Source organism: Rhopalosiphum padi, chromosome 1 (assembly GCF_020882245.1).
Source record: "Rhopalosiphum padi isolate XX-2018 chromosome 1, ASM2088224v1, whole genome shotgun sequence".
Taxonomy (NCBI): Eukaryota; Metazoa; Arthropoda; class Insecta; order Hemiptera; family Aphididae; genus Rhopalosiphum; species Rhopalosiphum padi.
The window spans coordinates 89,865,895-89,884,852 of NC_083597.1; the positions used below are offsets into that span (position 1 = coordinate 89,865,895).

The following is an 18,958-nucleotide window of genomic DNA, read 5'->3' on the forward strand; positions in this document are numbered from 1 at the left end:
CGCTGGACAATCACGTTCTTTTAAAATTGTATATATTTTGTTTTGATTTATTATAATTTATTTTTGACAATGAAAAAAAAATACATGCAATAACGGTGACTGCGTATATACGAAATAAGTGTCACTCTTGAGTTGGGGGTTCGCTATTATTGGTGCGTCTGTTTTAACAGAGATATGATTTCAAATCCATCGGAATTACTGGATTGTTCATTTTATTTTGTGTTTCCGACTTAAGCTTTTCCCGGGATTCGCGTTTATTAGGAAAATTTGTGGACACTTCTAGTCTACCTATATATAATATAATATAGCTGGTGTATAAAGTAAGTGCAGCGTGAGTTGAAAAAGTTTAACGTACTATACGTATATTATTAATGTGTTTATAATAATAATAATAATAATAATAAAGTTATGTGAACGCACAAGCGTAAAAGCAAAATCAAAACAAAACAAAACTCCTCTGTTCCCGAAAAAGGTCGTTTATTGTTGTGATTGTGCTCGAATTTATGGAATATTAAAAGAATTAAATAAAACAAAACAATAATCTCATCGTGGGTATACCTACTTTTATACATAGGTAAACAATATTATTTGAAAAACACCCCAGCTGCACTGTATTACACGCACCGCGTGTATATTGTAATGCAATAATATTATATCGTCATTATAATGAATGTATGTAGGACGTGTTTACAGCACATGCTGCACCGGCCCCCCGAGGAACGGTTTTCCCCCACTATGTCTAAAAAAACGATAAATTTCATCAAGCTGGCCCCGACGACACCCTACCAGTATAATAAATAATAATAAATAATATATAATAGTACGTATTACGCGTATATCAGGTGTACGAATCGGGAATCTCGATAAAAATATCCGCATAGATATAATGCTCATAATGTCGAGATAAAAAATGTTGTAAAACAGATTTAACATCATTAATTAAAAAAGTAAAATTCAAGACGTTTAAGTGATCTATCATATACACATTTATATATATATATATATTTATCCGATGTAGATCAGACCTCCGAGAAAAATTGTCGATTCGTCAAATTATCGATAATGAGGGATGTACTTGTACATTTTTTTTTTTTTTTTTGGTCAAAAGGAGTTATCTGATCACCTTATGATTATAATATTATATCTGCTACCCGTGATTACAAATTTGATATAGTTTAATATTTAAGAAAAAAGTAGCAAGTGCCATTTTTCATAAACCAATTTTGTATGTTCTATTGTACTTAATTTAAATTAATCAAAACTAGAGACTGAAACCCGTAAAAACTTCTTATACTACAAATAGGATTGAATTTTCAGTAACGAATTTTACTTAAATTTATTTTTATTAATATTTAAAAAGTAGACGTTTATTTTATTTTAATTAGTAACTAATAATTATATTATATCCATTATATTTAAAAAATGTTTAATCGACTAATTGTTTGATCATTTATAAAAATTGAGTTTTGTCTTAATAATCTGGCGCGTCGTTCGCGGTAATTATTGTTATACTTGTACCTAGACAGGTAAAATACAAAAAACGAAAAAAAAAACGAAACCGAAACCCACCTGTTCGTGTTTTTTCAGATAGCTGCCTCGGGGAAACGTCTTGTCGCAGTATTGGCATGCGTATGGGTTGGCGTCGGTGGAGTTCGCTGCGGCTGTGACAGCGGCGACGGCAGCGGCGGCAGCGGCACCGGCCGTTGCGTACGACGGCGGACGGCTGTGGCGATCGCGTCGGTGGTCGACCGTGGAACCGGGCCGGCTGTTGCTCGTGGCGCAGCTGTCCGGCGACGTGTGGTCCTCCGATACGGCCGAACTCCACGACGAAGCTGCCTCTTCGGTGCTCGCCTCGCCCGCGCCACTCAGTGCTTCTGTGAAAAATCGCAACGACAATTATATTAAATTACCATTTTAACTTTGGTTTGGCAAGTATTTGATATCGAATAAAACTTTTATATACATCGAAATACATCGATTCACCTGAGAAAACGAAACGATCTCACGAGTTAAAAGTGTCTCGCACCGCATTCGTTTCCGTTATAGTTATACTATTTTTCTACTACATTATTGTTTTAAACTTTAAAACACGAAAACTGATAACATTGTCGGTATGACAGATTATAATATAAGTTACTAATATTGTTCATTAGTATAATTTACAGTATTTTTTTTTTTATACTCGAGATAAGAAAATTAAAATGTGTGTTCTCGTCTTTCTCCTAACCCAAGACGGCCAATTTATTTATATATTCTAAAAGTTTAATCACTTATTCCATTAAGTATTCAAATAGTTAAGTATGTTTGTGAAAGTTTAGGCAGAAAGTTAATATATAAGAAGTACATGTAGTACTCGGGCAACTGGTATCTTCTAAGGACGATCACGGTGAGACATTCTGTATAAGTATGTGTGCGGGTTATTGAGCACACAAAATACACCATATTGAGCACTAAACAAGTAGAGATGACACTAACGATACGGCAACGTTATAATAATATGATTACGCTAACACGATATAGTCTCGACTCCCAAGTGGCCAGTGGATACAGCCGCTATAATATGTGTATGTACAACGCGTTTCGTTCGAGGAGCGTGATATTATATTGTTATTATTACAACAGCATCGTCTCATCGATGATAAGCTGTATCGTTTCGCTACTGTATATAAATTATTCGTATTAAATAATATCTGTGTATTATGAAAAAACACGAATTAAAAAAAATATATATTGATACGTTATCGTCATTTCACAACACCGAAATTGTCGTCATAAAAGACAGTTAAATAGTTATTTAATTTATCACTTATTTTTATAGTATTCAGAGATATTATGACTAATACAAGTACAACGTGAAAAGTCAACCGACAAAAATTCGCCTAAATGACAAATAGATTGTTATGATATTGTGATTTGCAAATATTGTAATACAACATTCAGGAATACCCATCACACCACAGTTAAATATATGTTTCATGAGAAACGCATCATATCATTATTGTTGTTGTTTATCGGAAATAAATAACCAATTTAAATTATATTACCATTCACCAATGAAATGTACCAATACAAACATATATATTTTTTTAAGTTATATTCAAAGAATTTTAATGTTTTTGTTTCAGTATTTACCGAAATCCGATTACTATTACATGAATAAAAAGCATTTTTTTCTACATTGGACACAATTATAACTAATAATATGCCTAAAATTATAACATCAGTTTTTTTTTTTGTTCATAATGTATTAAAGATGTACTTTAGATATTATAAATAATATTAAAGAAAAATAAAGTATATCATTACCTTAGTGTAGAATAAGCATTTCAAAAATAATATAGTAATAGGAATATTATGAGTTATGATAGCTTGTGTCATTTATTTATACGAAAGATCATTGTGACTTATTGGCAAACTATTTCAACTGAACACTTAATACATTTAGCTTGACGTGTTTTATTGTTATCTTTCTCTACGATAAAATTGTTCTAAATGTTATACCTGCCATCACCTACGGCCAACGTCTTATTCCTTCTTTCGATAGTATTGCAGACACTATATTAGTTTCGACGTAAATATTAAAAACTAAATTTTACGAGAACTATAGCTACTAGCTAGTTTAATAAAGAATGCATGATATTATATTATTATTCAGACCCATCGGTTTTAATATTTCGCGATACCTTTTTACAGATTACAGTTATCACTTATCTAATAGCGTAAAGTCTTATTAGGTAGTTAAAAATAAAAAAAATAAAAACTATATATAAGTACCTGTTATCTGCAGATTTCACACCAGACGAAAAATGATAACGATTGAAACCAAAATACAATAATATGTATTATGACAATCAACTGTGTCACTAACAGTAATCGTGCGAAAAAAAAATTAACTAAAAATATTTTTGACACTGACAACCGTATATTTAAACGTTGGTTAATCGGTCTACATTAATCGTTAAAAACACGTGTTTGAAACAAAATATCCGTAGCCCTTGACACAAAACGCTTTGCAACCCCTATATGCAGTGATAGGCATCGGATGAGGGTTAGATTTAAAAGAAAAACATTTTCAAAAAAAAACTTAGCTATCGACGACGAAGACGGGACTTGTGGCGCGCGCTTTTATAATGTAAGTACGACTGCGCGCGACTAACGACGACACGTTATTATTATATTCCGCCCGAACGCCACGTCGTGATAATAACGTATTATTATTATTATTATGTCTACGCGTAAATATTATATTAACCGCGTTGAGGTATATAATAGGTACGTATGCTATAATCCCAAATATTATTGGGCACACAATAATATTATTATGTGCGTGCGGACGCGCGATTTGTACGTAACGACGACGAAAGGGGAACGCGCGATATTGTTGTCGTCGTGGTAAGCGTCTGCTGCAGGCCGCCGGCGACAGACACGCACCAACAGCGACACCACCACCGCCACCGCCACTGTGCAACTCTGCGTGGTGCAGTAGGCGTCAATTATTATTTTGATCGTTACGCGAGACGGGTCGCCGCATCCGCACGACGCGCCGGCCGTGTGTGGTAGATGATGATGGTCCGCCGCGCGTTGCCTACGCGTGCCTCACACACGCCTACTCGGTCCGGTCGTCGTCGTTTTCCGCGTTCGTCGTGCGTGCGTGCTGTATAGGAATATCTCGTAGGTACGTGTACGTCATCGTACGATATCGCATACATAGGTATACGATGCATTATACCTTATAGGTATATATATATATATTATATTATAATGTGTTCTGTTATAATATATAGTATTCGTATTATTCATATTATTATTATGATTATTGTTATAATTTAGCAGCCGTCGTTTTAGTGTCTTTAATATAATCACCGTAGTTCCGTAGATTATTAATCGCGTTTAATGACCGGACGCTATTTGTAAAACAGAAATAATATTCCGTTTCAAAACGAATATCCCTCCGCCCGTTTTTCACCCTTCCCTCGTCGCGCGTTCCGAATGTATATATATATATACACGTACACGCGACGTCTCCTCAATCATCTTTCATTGCACAATTGCATATATGCCTAACGTTCACCGACTCATATTATTGTTTATAACAATAAATATTATTTTATTAAATAGAAACACGTTGTACAGTGTCTGTATAATGTATAACACTATGACTTTATACTTGTAGTCGCGTACGCGGCGCAGTGTTTGAATCGGAATAAAGGTAAAAAGATGGCCTAAAAATCTTCTGAAGATTTAAAGACTTAAACGTCATTTAGAAAAATCATAAGGACGATCGCTGCAGTTATAATAATTTTATGTCGTTTTAAAATGTTTAATTGTGTACGTATATACTAATTACTGTATAACAGACCGCCATCGCCACCGAAGAATCCGGTGCGAATAATTACAGCAACGGAAATTATTGCATCGCGCATAGTAGTGATGCGATACGATTCACGTTTATTAATAATTATTGACATTGTACTCGCGACACCCGAAGTCGTTCTAATAAAAGTCTGTTTAAATTGAATTATGCTCGTTTTATATGACGTTGGCGGTTTAATTTTATTAAGTGATCTTGGGCCGTGGTACGATGGGACTTGGAGGGTTGGTGAAGATCGTTGTTATTGGCCCTGAGGTGTTTCTCGCCGTGTGCCGCTATAAGGGGACAGTGGACCATTATAGGAACGAAATTGGTTGACTAGATTATCGCGCTACGATAGGTGGGTGTAGAACGGTAAGGATATATGTTTTAGAGTAAAGTTCGTGTAAGCATTAGTTTTTGAGACCTTGGGGATAGAAAAGTCATTTAGTATAACGTGTCCCCTCGGGTAGAAAATGCCAGCCACTGTTTTTTCTTTTGCTTAATTTTTTTTAGAGTATAAAAAAAATACGACTTTTTACCCCATAGGTAACTCCGGCATCTAGATTAACAGAGTTGAACACTTGGATGATACGCACAATTGTAAGATCATATCGTTTAGCATTAGCAAAAGTTTATTAACAAATAATAGCAATAACTTAAGATTGGACATTATATTATTTACAGTACTTACGACTATACTTTATCAAACACGAGAATAAAACGATTTAAATGCATTTCGTATGCTTACTTTTCGTATCATAGACAATATTTTTTTACGGAAAATCACCCGGTATGGCAGCCATAAATAAAATATATACTTTATAGTGTAATTCGAATTATTATTATTGAACCAAGTTATAACCAATTGATATTGACATATTTATATAACTTGGTTTTTACCTAAATATTACCAATTATGTTGTAATTTTTGAGATTTAATATATTTTTTGATATTATTTCTTCACATAGACTACTTATCTACATATAAATTTAGATCAATAATAAGGATATATTATTAATTATATATAACCATATATCTAGGTGATTGGGGTAATATACTAAACATATACTAATATATACATAAAAATGTGAACTTCGATTTACAATTTCAAAATATTTTAATATATCAATAAACCATACTATATCTACCCTGTTACTGAGTAAAAAATATTTAAAAAAATTCATAAAATGTATTCATGTAGCTTGGAATTAAGTTTACGGTAGTTAAAATATAGGTATCTTTAAAAGTGTCGTATTTATTTAATAAATCTTTTTTTTATCCACTTACGAAAGCAGTGCAGTATTAACATATTTTATAACTTGATAAAATTATAAATGCACGAAAAAAGGTAACCATTATAATAAGTAACAAATAATTAAACTGTAGTTGTATATATTTATATTACATACAAAACACAGTATAATACTTTACTTAATAGATTAACAAAAGCTGTAATGCTAATATTGGAATAGTTTATTGTTTTATTTATATAACGAATGCGCAATCTCTAATCTATAATGATTGATATTAAATAAAGTATATATTATATTATATCATGTCATCTTACTATGCATAACAAATAAATAATATTCATTAGCTTAATTTATATTTTATAATTGGTATTAAAATATAGCATTCAATTATTATTACAAGTTAATAATAATTTAGAAGTAAACAATCTAACAAATAATATTTTAATCGTATTATCGAACTATAAATATTATCATTGATGAAAATTTGACCTGTGTCATTGATTACTTAAATAATAAAAATAAATATTAATGTTCGACATTTTTTAACACATATATTTGTTTAAGGAGGTGATATTAAACAAAATACAAAATACTTTGTTAGTTTAATAAATTCAAATAATAAAGTAAAAGCAATTAACATTATTGTTTAACAAAAATAACTTATCAAAAGTGCCTGATAATAATATTGTAAATCATATTTTAATTGTCTTAAATGTTTATAACAAATTATTTTAAAAGAATTTTTGTTAAAAAATTAGTTTTAAAAAATAACACAATACTTAATTGAATCTTTACAAAACTCTATTTAAAGATATTTTAGAGACTCGTAATTAATTGTCTACTATATTTTTGATATTTGTAATCACTATTGATAATTTAATATAATTATTAAATTGAATACTCATATATTGTTATATTATTATTATAACTACATAATAATAAAACAATTAAATACAACGAATTCCAATTCGATATGGATTATATTATTACCATTATTATACTACTACTATAACATTAATATATGCTTTTAAATGTTAATAATATGAGTTTCATGGTTTTGTATAAAATGTATTTATTTATAACTTATATTATTGTACTCTACAAAATCGTGTTAAAATATTTTGCTAATTAAAGTGTAATACTAAATATGAATACTATATGATTCAAGCATTAATAATAAAAACAAAACTAAATATTGATAACTGTAGTAAATTCCAAAAGTTTAATACCAATTTAAGACATTTTTGGCATAGCACCCTTTAAAACAAGCTGCGTGTTAATTGTATACAATTCTATTAAATTTGTATCGTAATATTATTTTAGTGTAATTTTAATTTATATGGAAAAATTATTACGATTGAATTAATTGATTTACGATGTATAATAAAATATGTACTTCTACCATGCACACCAATTCAGTTGTTTAATTGTAATACTAACCGAAACGATTGAAAAACATTTTAAAATCATTATCAGGCTACATAATTAATATAAAGTTTTAGCATAATTTATCTATTTTATTAAGAAAGTAATACGATTTAAAATGTAAGCAACTGTTTTAAATTATTATTTGTTCTTTTTTTTAAATACATAACCGTTTTGTATTCAATTTTTTAATGGTGAATTGACACTTGAACTACATCAAAAATATGTTTTAAAAGGTAGACAAGTATATACCTTTCTGCTTGTTGAGTGGGTCACTTTAATGGGTATGTTAAATTTGAATCCAATGATGTATCATTGTATACGAAAAATTATTTTAAGCAAAAATATTGAATGGTTTTTTTTTTGTTATAGCTGTTAAAAGGTTTATGTAATTTTAGATAATATAGTATTCAATTATTATAAATATATACATTTATACCATATTATAAAAATATAAATATAAACCAAAATGTAATGAATTTTTTTTATTAATACAGTAAAACAACTAAAATAGGTTCATAATATAAAAAAAATAATATTTTTAAATAAATTAAAAATGTCATTGCGTATAGTAAAATTTATAATAGTATAATATATGTAAAAGCTCTAGGGTTTTACGAATTATGTTTTTAAATTATAACAAATTAATTAACATCATTATTTATCGTTTAAATTAATAATTTTGTCAAAATTCGAATTTGATATGTTTATAAAAATAATTGCTTTCAAATATTTTTAGATTATATCGTTTCAGTATGAATTACTTATCATGAGAAATCTTGTATTAAATTTTCAAGCATGTTTACCCAATCATAATAATTATTGTTTAAGAGACATTTATAATCGAAAACTTCATTTGTCAATAAATAATTCTAAAAAGTCAAAATATTTTGAAAATTATACCACATACAAAGAATAATAATATAAATATTTGGCAAAATGTTTAAGTTTCTGTGGTTTTCAATCTGGTTAAAACGTAAAAATTCACTTTTTTCCTTCATTTCTTTTTTCTACGGATTATGAAAGAAAAATACTAGTAATTTTAATTTTGAGTTCTCTAAAGTACAAACTAGTTCTAATGTTTTATCTAAAACCATTCTCAAAGTTTAAAATTAACTTGAAAAAACATACCCTGGTAAAATATATACATTCAGTACTTCGCTCAGAATCTAAAAGTTAAAAAAATATAATATGCTGACTCAGTGTCAAAATTCGCAATATCATATTTAAAACACATGTCGGCATTTTTAAAATTTATTTTTTTTGCTGGCCAAAGAAAATGTTATAAAAATAATTATGTTAATCACACCCTGCACCTTCCTCTCATACAAATTAGTTTCTAGTAATACAACTAGTATGAATTAAGTAATGTACTAGTTGCACAAACCAGTCTCTTATAAAAAAAAATATATTATATACAAATAATTTATTATTTTTGACAATAATATTATAAATTACAATAATGTATTACGATTTTAATTATTGGCAGCTGAAAGCTATACCGCCAATACTTAAATAATACATATATATTTAATTTACGTAAATTCCTTCGTAATAAAACAAGAATACTGAATGCGTATACTAATCGAATATTTCTCGAATAATGTTTATAAATTACTATTATAATAATATTTGAGTAAAAATAAAAAATATATATAAACACGCTGAAAAATTAAAAGGGTTAATCTTAACTATACATTTTCAATTTATTTTTATATGAAAAATATAGTTAATATTATAAAAAAAAAAAAAAACGTGAAAATCATAGCATTTCAAATTATTGTAATGCGACACGCTTACTATCATAAGTTTCGGTAGTCTGCAGATTTAAATATTTAAGCTGAGTAAATTTATTTATTATTATTTTATCAGTCAGTTTTTTTTAACTTAAATTAAACATCATTATGGAGCTATTTATAATATAAATGTGATGTGTTTACTATAAGATTAACAGAAATTTCAATAATGTATTTAGATTCTAGACTAGGTAATCATTGCGTATTATTATCAAAACAGTAAAATGCAGTGTTTTTAATTTTCATATCAAATTGACTAATATACAAAGTATCAAGTATTCAAGTATAATCAATAGGTAAAATCAATACAAATTATTAACTCTTTATTCGTTACCAATCTGATTTCAATTTCTATACTGCAACTAAGTGCAGGTCCACGTCACACCCTTTTGTTTAAGAAAGAAGGGGGGAGGTATTCCCTAGGGTGTCTCAATAATAGCTCACAGAAAATTTCAACCTTATCGTAAATTGTATGTTGTCTCTATATATCGGTTAAGTATTCATATTTACTGTTTAGCGCTTTATATATATCTACTCACCAAAACCCTGCGCACGTGTCGAATTTCCCGCGCGAAAATCCATATAGAACCAAACGGCCAAAATTATTCAATAAAACTACAAATATTTATTAAAAATTGTATTGACGTTAACAACAGATAGCCATCATTCACGTATAACTAATATTTCCATTGATCGTCGGATGTTTATCGTATTTTTCAACAATTATAAAGTAAAACGGATTATGTTCCAATAGAAAAACTACTCCAAAACATCAGTGCACGTAAAAATAACACAGAATTTTACATTCCTATAATGTTTACAAGCAATAACCCAATAAAGTACAAGACTTGGCGCCACCCCGGTGTTGATATTAAAATAAACTGTGTACAATTATTCGTACAGGGTGCACAATGCACATATTACGTATATTTTAGATTATACTTTGATAGTATATACCTACTTCATACGTCTATAATATGCATACTTGTAAGTATCTAAATTAAAATGTAAATATTATTTATTTAATTTACGAATCACATGAACCTTCGTTGGATCGTTAATAAATCGTTCTGCCTACATATAATATTGAAACACGCGCAACAAGTGCAAAACAAGAGCAAAAGCAATAACAGATCGCAGAAACCTATATATATATTCTATAACCTCGGGGTGAATCGCGAGAACACGCGTCTCGCATCGATATCGCGGCTTTGATATAATATATATATACGTGTATTCAATAATATATACCTTCTATGTCTTGTTCGTCGTTGTTGTCCTTGTTGTTGGACTGTATCTTTTCGATGAGCAACTGTAGGCGACTACTGTTACCTTTGAACAGCATCACTGGTGCACGCGAAAAATTCGTAAATTATTATAAACTTATATGATTTATTATTGTCGTTGTTGTGACGCGTATACGCGGACGGGCGATGTCGGGAAACGTAAAAAAAAACAAAAAATAATAAACAAACCGTCGAATTGTAGAACGACGCGCGTCGGGGTGGGCGCGCACGAGAGACGTATAGGTACACCACGCAGACTCGCTGTCGGCGGCGGTGTGTGAGCGAGCGACGTCTCCGCGAGAGACGCGCGTACGACGCGGCGGCGGCACCCTCGTCGTCGGCGGCAGCGGCGGCGGTCGAGATAGAGGGAGAGACGGACGGACGGACGGAGACGGACCTTACGCGCGGCGGTAAATGCCGTGCGCGATGTTCGCGTCGGTCGTCGCGGTCGTCGTCCGCTGCGGATCTCGTGGTGTGCGCGCACCGGTCGAGGTGGACCGGAGGATTGGATGCTGGTGCCCCGGGTCCAGCCGATTGGACGGTCACCCAGCGGCCCGGGCGGGGCGTGCTGCCCCCACCGCCACAGCCGCGCACACACGCCGTCTTGTACGGCGGACCGGTTCGGTCGTACGCGCGCCGCCTCGCCCGCCTGCACAGGTATAATAATAATAATAATAATATAACATTATCGTACGTTGTGTTATGTTGTGCCGCACGTACGCGCGCGCGTTCTTCTCGCCGTACCGTCGTGGTATACGCCCGCCGCATCGGTCGGCCAAGGGTATATATACGAACGGCGCGGGCACAGATCTGCAATATCACTAGTATATATTATTCCTCATCTCCTACATTATAATATTATTATAGGCTTAAGAGGCCGTCAGGGGCGGCTTGTTACAAGAATACTAGGAGCGATTGCTCATGCAGCCCCGAAAATTGAGAAACAAAATTTTTTAAGTTTATGCATAGTTCATGACAGAAGATTGATCATTCAAGTGAAAAATAAGTGTATCTATATCATAAATTGTAAAAGTTAATGAAAAATTTGACGAAAGAAGAACCTAAAAATATTACATTGGTCCTATAGTAAATGTAGTTGGTGGGTGGATGGGTGGGTTGTTTAAAAACTTGCTCCTTGAGTTATAAAGACTCAAATCGCAATGTGTTGTCTCTGTCTTACGAACGTACATCATGGCAAATTTGCGTTTAGCAACACATTTTGCGATCGATGTCAGCTTTAATATTAGAGTAAATTTACCTATCATCAAATTTAAAGGCAAGAATATTGTCCTGCAGGACATCTCATACGCTTTTATTGATATTATCATTTTAAAGTGAGTTATGAACATTTTAAAACCATATAGTAACTATAGCTCACTTAGCATGACATGTCTTGCAAGACAACATTCTTGCCTTTAAATTTTATGGTATGTAAATTTACACAAATCTAACATCGCAAAACGAATTCTGCTGAACCAAAAATTGTCCGTATCGTATGTATGTAAGACAGAGACAACCCGAGTACGTCCTCTCAAATCGCGCTGTTGCAGCAGCGGTAGTATCCGGGTGTATATGCGCGCACGGAGCAGCGTATATAATATCGTAGCGCAGGTAAACGTCTTGTCGTCCTAATCGTCGTCGTCTATGCCTCCTCCCCGTTCGCCACCTCCTATCGGACTGCGGTCTATGAGTATATCATCGATAGTAATAATATATATCGTACCCATACAATCATTATTAAGTATATCAATAATTATTAACGTGCCTACTATTTGTCCGTCGCTACTGTATACGGCACGCGCGACTATATATGTTGTATCCGATTCCTATAATATATGGTATACATATTATATATATATACCTAATCAGGTTCACGGTCGTTGCGGAGCTTTTCGCCTGCACACACAGTGCACTATTATACACACACACACGTCATATCACGTGTTACGCGTAAAAGTATATGTACAGGTACGTATAATATAAGGCTTACCGGATAGTGTCGGGTACAATATGCCCTTATATACCCGAGCGCGAAACACCTGGCGATATAATATATATAAGTGTTGCTAGTGTCACATACCTATGTATATACCAATGTGTATACGATTTACACACGGCATACGTGCTTTGTCGAGGCACGCGTGGAATGCGCCGCGAAAATCTATTATTCCCGCGAATATGTACAAGTATACGAACATAATAAATAAGCAATAATAATATTACATATATATATATATTTATAATATATTACGCGTGCGAGTCGTCGTATATGTTCTTCCGCAACCCAAAGACGAATGCGATATTCGTTTACCTTATACATAACATTATTATGCACACGACACGCGCGTCAAGGCCTTTGAGAAAAATCGCGTTTACGGCGTCGTACCTACTGCGGCGAAATATGCAGCACATATCATCTCTATATAATAATAATAATAATAATAATAATCTTGTACAGTGCAATACTCGTCATGTCCTTTTTGCCTTTTTGTCGTATATAATATCGCGTATTTGTATGTGTGTGTGTGTTCTGCAGTATACATAGATACGCGTCTTGGGGTACGACGAGGGTCGATAAGGTATGGTTGTATACATGTATATGTAACGACACATGTCACCGCACGGACTATACGTAGACATAATACAACAATAAATATATAATACGTCTATATTATTATATACGTAGTTGTATTATCATTATAGCCGTGTTGTGTGCGGTTTTTTCGGGAAAATATCGGCCAGAGTTTATTGACGATATGGGTCCCGACGGACGGCTCCATAAATTATTACAATACTACCACGACGGGGTGAAAATCGCCGCCCGTCTGTCAGCGCATATATAATGAAAAATCGTAGGTAGCTATTATTGCCAAAAAAAAAAAAAAAAGTAAGTATAATAATAATAAATATATACGTTTTATATACACGTGTACACGTGTGTATACTTTGTGAGGTACTGTGCACCCATTGTCCACTGCTATTGTCACAATATTTCACCTCCCACAAAGTACCTACTACCTAAACTATAAATAACATGTATTATATATATACATATATTATCTACTCATCCGATCCCAAAGCGTCTGGTTCATATTCCAAATCCGATTGAGAAACCAAGTCAAACTGTATAGATGGTAGTCAACATTTCGATTTACCGCGTGTGGTATATACGCCATACACGGTTTTAATATTATATTATTATGCGATCGAAAATATCCTATGTAAAGTTGAAGTTTCGGTGCGGTTCAATTAATTTACAACTTGCTTATAATCTGGTAAACAAATTAATTAAATTTTAGGTGGTTTCTAAAGTGAAGCTCCGGACAAAGAAGCCTAAAGATCAAGGCAAGACGAAAATATGTAATTGTAAATTATTTGTAAACCAATAATAACGCATAAATTGCTTAAATCTGTTTCTATTTGCAAAAACCAATTCGATTACACATATAGGTATATTATTGCTATTTAATTAATACATCGCGCCATTACATTTTGATGGGATTATTTTTAATAATTTACATAAAGAAATATTAGGAATCTATCATTATAATGTGTATATATGTCAAAGATTAAATTCGATTTCAAACAAAAATAAATTTTGTTCCTTTTTAATTAAACATTGAGGGTATGAACATATCAATTAAAATATATGTTTCTGTACCTATTTTAAAATACTACATAATACAGCATCTGATGCGTCTTAGCGTTTAGTTGTATATTAACAGATTTATACACCATGTGTCACAAATTTGATTTTACTTTATATTATGTTATAAATCTCGACGCTAGTCGCCAAGGCTAATATCGTACGCATGAATAAAATTATAAAAACATATAATATATAATAAATATATATACATATATTATATAAAATATGTATGTTTGTGTGTGTAGTGCTATTATTATCTTTGATAATCGCCTTCAGGGTCGAAGGGTAATTTTTTTCTACAATTTTATTACGACCTGGTAAGTATAATACGAACCAGTATAATATACTCACTACTCGCTACTCAGACGTGACGCGCGTATTAAATCAAAACTCGTCCGACGACGTTAATTCACAATATTGTTTTTCCATTGACGTAGAATAAAAAAACGCGTTCTACATCGTAAAAATTATTTAATAAAAAAAAAACTAATAATAATAAAAACGACGACAACTAAAGACTATAGACGACAAAATGTGTTCATAGATACTATGTGATATCAACGGACGGAAACGTTAAACTGTAACGGATTTTATTACTGGAATTCGCATGTCCGTTGCGCACAATAGTAATAACAATATTAAAAAATACACCTGATAGTTATTCAGAATATTATTATCGTTCAGCTTTTTCGATAGTTTTTCTGTACACGGTTTTGGTGAATATTGTTGTTTTTTCGTTTGTCTCTCTTGTGAAGTTATAACTATTCGCGGGTTTACGTCGGCGAACCCAATCAGCTCATCATCTGCACACACCACTGCAGTAAAAAAAAAAAAAAATTTATGTGTTCCGTTACACGCGCAGACACATCCACAAATAATATAACATATTATACATACGTTATACATATATTTTAGACAGAATAACACGGTGTATCGTCAATATAAATAATATAATACGATGATGATGACGATGTTCGCATCATCGTGGACCGACACCGAATCGTGCATCACACTGTTTCGTGTGGTAAATTAATTTGTTGCGTTCCGATAATAATTATACATATATAATATTATATATACATACATATTGTAAACATAGAGCTAATTCTGTATATATATATATTCAGGATAACCATAGCGGTATCTAACCAGATACAGTACCTATATAGTATATATATATATATATATATATATATATACTGATATATTTGAACCAAGGCGTCGGTGGTCTGCATAATAATAATAATAATAACAATAACATACTTCCAATTTTCAAACGTGCCCTGTACGCGGTGTGCGGTGCAGTGTGGCGTTCGTCAAACAACCGTTGGCCGTCGCGCACCGAATATAATTCGCAATTTTTTTTTTATTTATATATATTATGTATATTGTATATATCATATTGTTTTCGCGCCATTCCGTACATTTCCATTTTCTACAGTCGTTCGTGCGTGGTGTTTTTCGCACCGGAAAACACCGCCTCTTCGTAGAAAAATGGTGGCAGACTCTGCTGTGGCGATGAGAAAAAAAAACCGAACCGTATCGCACCATTCTCTTATAGGTGGTATATTCTATAGGTCCGTAGTAAATTAAAAATATATTTACGTAGATTTTTATTTTTTTTTACCTCGGCTTGCCGATTTAAGAACAAACACGCACTCACGATTCTTCAGATCACTCCATGATGGCGTCGGTCCGCGTCGGCGGCGTGTTCCAACGATCTCATCTGCGGCTATTTACACCGTTCGCCACTCGTCTTTTCGTTATTATTATATTTTATTTTAGTTATTTTGATTACCGCATCGTGACCGTCGACTTAGATCAAACAATATACACTGCTATTATGTATATTATATACATATTTATTAAAATCATTTTTTGATATGAACGGTTTACGGACGTCTGCTGTAGATCCACTATTATAATACTTATATACCATATATTATGTTATCGAATGAGACAGTTTATACGTCATTATTATTATGAATAAATTCGGTGGTCACGGACGGGTGAATGCGACTGCTTCCGAGTACACTCACATACGACTGCGGAGTACACATTCGTTGTAATACTATTACGCGTATAATATATAATGTATTCTTGTTTACAGAAATCGTTCAAGGGACTTGACGTGCTTTTTACATTAATTTATGATTTTTCATTATAATATTAGTGATGATTATTAGTCTCGTAATTATATAACATCATGGTCCTTATAGATGCGGGAGTTGATTAAAAAAAATATATTATTTTTATCTAAGTACACAAATTGTTAACTCCGCTACGTTTTTTTTTATGTTAAAAGTGTAAACATTATAGATAATAGGTACCTATATTATGACAATATAATATGGAATCAACGGCCTATTTAAACTGTAGAGTTTAGTAGAATGCTTTTGAAATTACTACTCGTTTTAATTCTGACGTACAAAACGATTAAAATAATACCTAGCAAGTTCAATTGACTATTGTTTAAACAACCTTTTTTTTATTTTCTGATGATGATGTCACGGAAATAGGAAAAGTCTGGCCAAAGCCTTTATTTTTCTCTCTATGGTAATCGTTTGTACTATATATACAGGCAAAAACTCGCACAGACAAGTCCATTTGTCAACCTATTTTTTAATAAAGGATATAGTTTTTTTTACAATATTTACAATAAACCTGGCAGTATACAAATTACTAATTACTATGGATACTACACCACTATACACAAGAACATTTTTTAATCTCGTAAAATACAAATATTCTTAATGATATATCCACAATTCACATATTATGATATAAAGAGAAACACATTTTCTTAATAAGAATAAATAATTTTAAGATCAAGTTGCAAGTGTTATTATAAATATTAAAATATGTAATATACATTTAGTTTTGGTCGCGTCGTATTCATATCGAGGCCAGTGGGAAATTTTGGCCACATCACTAGACATTAAATATCTGAGTCCCCAGAAAATAGAATACTTTTAGATTCCCAGTTTTTGACCAGTTTTATGTAAACTAATTAGCTATATATCTGGTGCTAATCCCGTATTCCCATCATAGTTTATATAATCCAACTGATTGTGTTTTTTTTAGATATTATATGGCAATAGTTTTTAAATATAGCCGATATAGGAGTTTTGTATTAAAGAAATTTAATAGATTTTCTGTTGAATATTTCCAATTTTTTTTCCCGATTATTTGTGTTTTTGAATTTTTGCAGCAGTAGAAGTGCTAATGTATATTACTAAGCTTCTCGTTCGAAATTGGATTTTTATTTTTGGAAATACTCGAAAAAATGTAATACATTGGAACATACAATTAAAAATGTACTTGTATTTCCATTCAAAAAGTAAAAGTTTATTGCATTTTAGGGGTACAAAATTGTAATATAATTGAAAAAAAAAAGAAAACTGAAATAATAAGTTTAGTCACAAACAGTATCAGAAATTCCTATATCTACATGTCTAAATTGGTGTCAAATATACAGGTACTTACAGTAAATAGTAAATAGGTACTATGTGGTGTCAAATATATAAGTTCTTCGGTTAATATCCTATATTCTATAATATAAGTTGGTTTTTAATTTAAATAGTTTAATTAACGTTTATATTGTATAAAAAATATCAAAATTATTAGGAACTTCAAAATTAAATTTTATGCATTGTCATATTATTGTCGGTTAGTGATAAATTATAATAATATCGACGGCTACAGACGAAAACCTCGCAAGTCGAAATTTTCATTTTTTTTTTATATATGTATTGGATACACTGTATTTTTGCGCACATTTTGATATAATATCATATTATTTCCCGCTAATTTCATTAGATATCGTACAAAAACAAATGCTCAAACCTATATTATCAATATAAAAACGTCACAGTTTTTGCTGTTCCTGAACAATTTGATAAAAGTGACTTACGAGGTTTTCGTCTGTAGCCGACGAATTATGCTCTGTTGTCACATAACAATATACAGAAAAATTTTAATACATTACATCATACGAGTGATTTTAGTAGTTTAAGCTGATTATAATATCGCCTATATTATGACTACAGGAACAAAAACAATAATATATTATAGTAATAATCTAATGAATAATTCAATAGAATTTAAAACAATGTGAATTTCGCAACATCGATAAAATTAGTTCTAATTTTTTTCTGCAATATATATATATATATATATATTATGGTAATATTAA

The 18,958-nt window shown here is 31.5% G+C and overlaps 1 protein-coding gene across 5 annotated transcripts in view; it reads right to left on the bottom strand.

Moving 5' to 3' along the window:
• The window catches only part of LOC132924246 (zinc finger protein 521), a 116,426-nt gene that overhangs the window by 21,045 nt on the left and 76,423 nt on the right, over positions 1-18,958 (bottom strand). For 2 of the 5 annotated variants that reach the window (XM_060988441.1, XM_060988456.1), the window contains exon 4: positions 1,570-1,874. In XM_060988441.1, coding sequence (XP_060844424.1) covers positions 1,570-1,874 — 305 coding nt within the window. Of the gene's footprint in view, positions 1-1,569; positions 1,875-11,079; positions 11,616-18,958 lie in introns of those variants that run through there. The other 3 variants (XM_060988473.1, XM_060988465.1, XM_060988449.1) reach the window with 3 other exon arrangements.